The sequence below is a fragment of the Gavialis gangeticus genome, unplaced genomic scaffold, assembly GCF_001723915.1.
Source record: "Gavialis gangeticus isolate Ggan-Ray unplaced genomic scaffold, GavGan_comp1, whole genome shotgun sequence".
Classification (NCBI taxonomy): Eukaryota; Metazoa; Chordata; order Crocodylia; family Gavialidae; genus Gavialis; species Gavialis gangeticus.
The window spans coordinates 13,549,366-13,550,802 of NW_017729018.1; the positions used below are offsets into that span (position 1 = coordinate 13,549,366).

The following is a 1,437-nucleotide window of genomic DNA, read 5'->3' on the forward strand; positions in this document are numbered from 1 at the left end:
CGCACCTCCCGCCTGCTGCCGGGGCCGGATCCCGCGCGGCCGGGCAAGGCCGGCTCCGCTCCTGGCGCGCTTGGTGGCCTTGTTTACATATCCTGCCTTTATTTGCATATTTAGCAATTACCCGTGAAAACAGTTCTAAGATTTAATCCCATTTCACAGCAGTGTTTTAAATGTCACTTCGCTGAGCCTGTCGCTGTTTCATGCCCTTCTTTGACAAATGGCCGGGGAGCTCCGCATAAGGCCCCGGCTCCCCTGAGCCTCTGTGCTCCAGCCCCAGCCCAGACAGGGATCCTGCAGCGCGGGCTGTAGAGCAAGTGGAGACCAACCCCCCCTCCCCAGGGAAGTTGGGAGCCGTCCGGACCAGGCAGACAAGGAGGCACGGGGCAATTGCTCTCATCACCTCCTAACCGCATGGCAGGGAGGAGCTCCAGGGGCAGGACAGGGCCTGATCTGTAGCAGGAGCAGGCCCTATGAGGCACTGAGGCTGCCTCCCCCGTGGCCGCGTGGGTGGCAAGGTCTGTGCAGACATGCCAGCAACAGGCGGGCGTGCTGTCAGACCGGTCAGCTGGGCCGGGCCACCAGCTGGCAGCCGGGCTGCCACCGCCTTTGCTTTGCTGGACGCTGAGAGCAGGGCTGGGGCGGGAGCTGTTCAGGCCGCCCCGCTAACCCCCGCTTGCAGACTCAGCAGTGGCGTTCGCGTCCCCTCGTTTTGGCAGCAGAGCTGAAGGCTTCCAGGGCAAAGCCTCCCTGGCCTCAGCTCCTGGCTCTGGTCTAAGCGGCCGCGGCCCCAGTCTGGCGGGGTTCCCCCGCTGTTCGGTGCTGCGGCCCCACGGGTCCGGCCCGGCTGGCGCCTGCTGCCAAGACTGCCTCAGAGTTGGCAGGTGCAGGTGGGGCAGGCACCAGGGCCAAACTCTTCATGCCAACACAATTTGGAGCCCAGAACGCCTTTGGCAGAGAGAATTGGGCCGCTGGATCCTGAGGGTGCAGAGGCTTTCACCCCCCGAGATCAGGCTCACCCCCGGCCCTGTCTGCTTGGTCCCAGGCCGGCGGCGGTGGCAGTGACGGGGGTGCTGGTGCTGCTGGCCGTGCTCTGCATGGTGTTTGTCCTGGGCGGAGGGAGCGCCAGCCACGATCCTCTCTACTATGGTGAGTCAGTGCCTCCCTGGCATCCTCTGCCCACAGCCCCCCGGCTGCACGCGGGCTCAGCCGGGGGCCAGGACACAGCACTAACCCACATCAGAGTTGGCCAGGCCACTCGGAGATGCCCGGGGACCCCTGCCCTGCCCCACCGCCTCCAGCTGGCAGCGGCCTCAGGACCGGAGCCCTCCCTTGCTGCTGGGCAACCCCTGGGAAGCGCTGGGGGAGGGATTTGCCCCTGTGCGATCGCTGGGGTCCCCCTGAGCTGCAAGCCCCGGGGGGGGGGGGGGGCGGGACCCC

The 1,437-nt window shown here is 66.6% G+C and overlaps 1 protein-coding gene across 1 annotated transcript in view; it reads left to right on the forward strand.

Moving 5' to 3' along the window:
- The first annotated feature begins 840 nt into the window (after window positions 1-840).
- The window catches only part of TM6SF2 (transmembrane 6 superfamily member 2), a 4,665-nt gene continuing 4,068 nt past the window's right edge, over window positions 841-1,437 (forward strand). Inside the window, exon 1 of the mRNA XM_019513597.1 lies at window positions 841-1,146. Coding sequence (XP_019369142.1) covers window positions 1,095-1,146 — 52 coding nt within the window. The 5' untranslated portion in view covers window positions 841-1,094. The remainder of the gene's footprint in view (window positions 1,147-1,437) is intronic.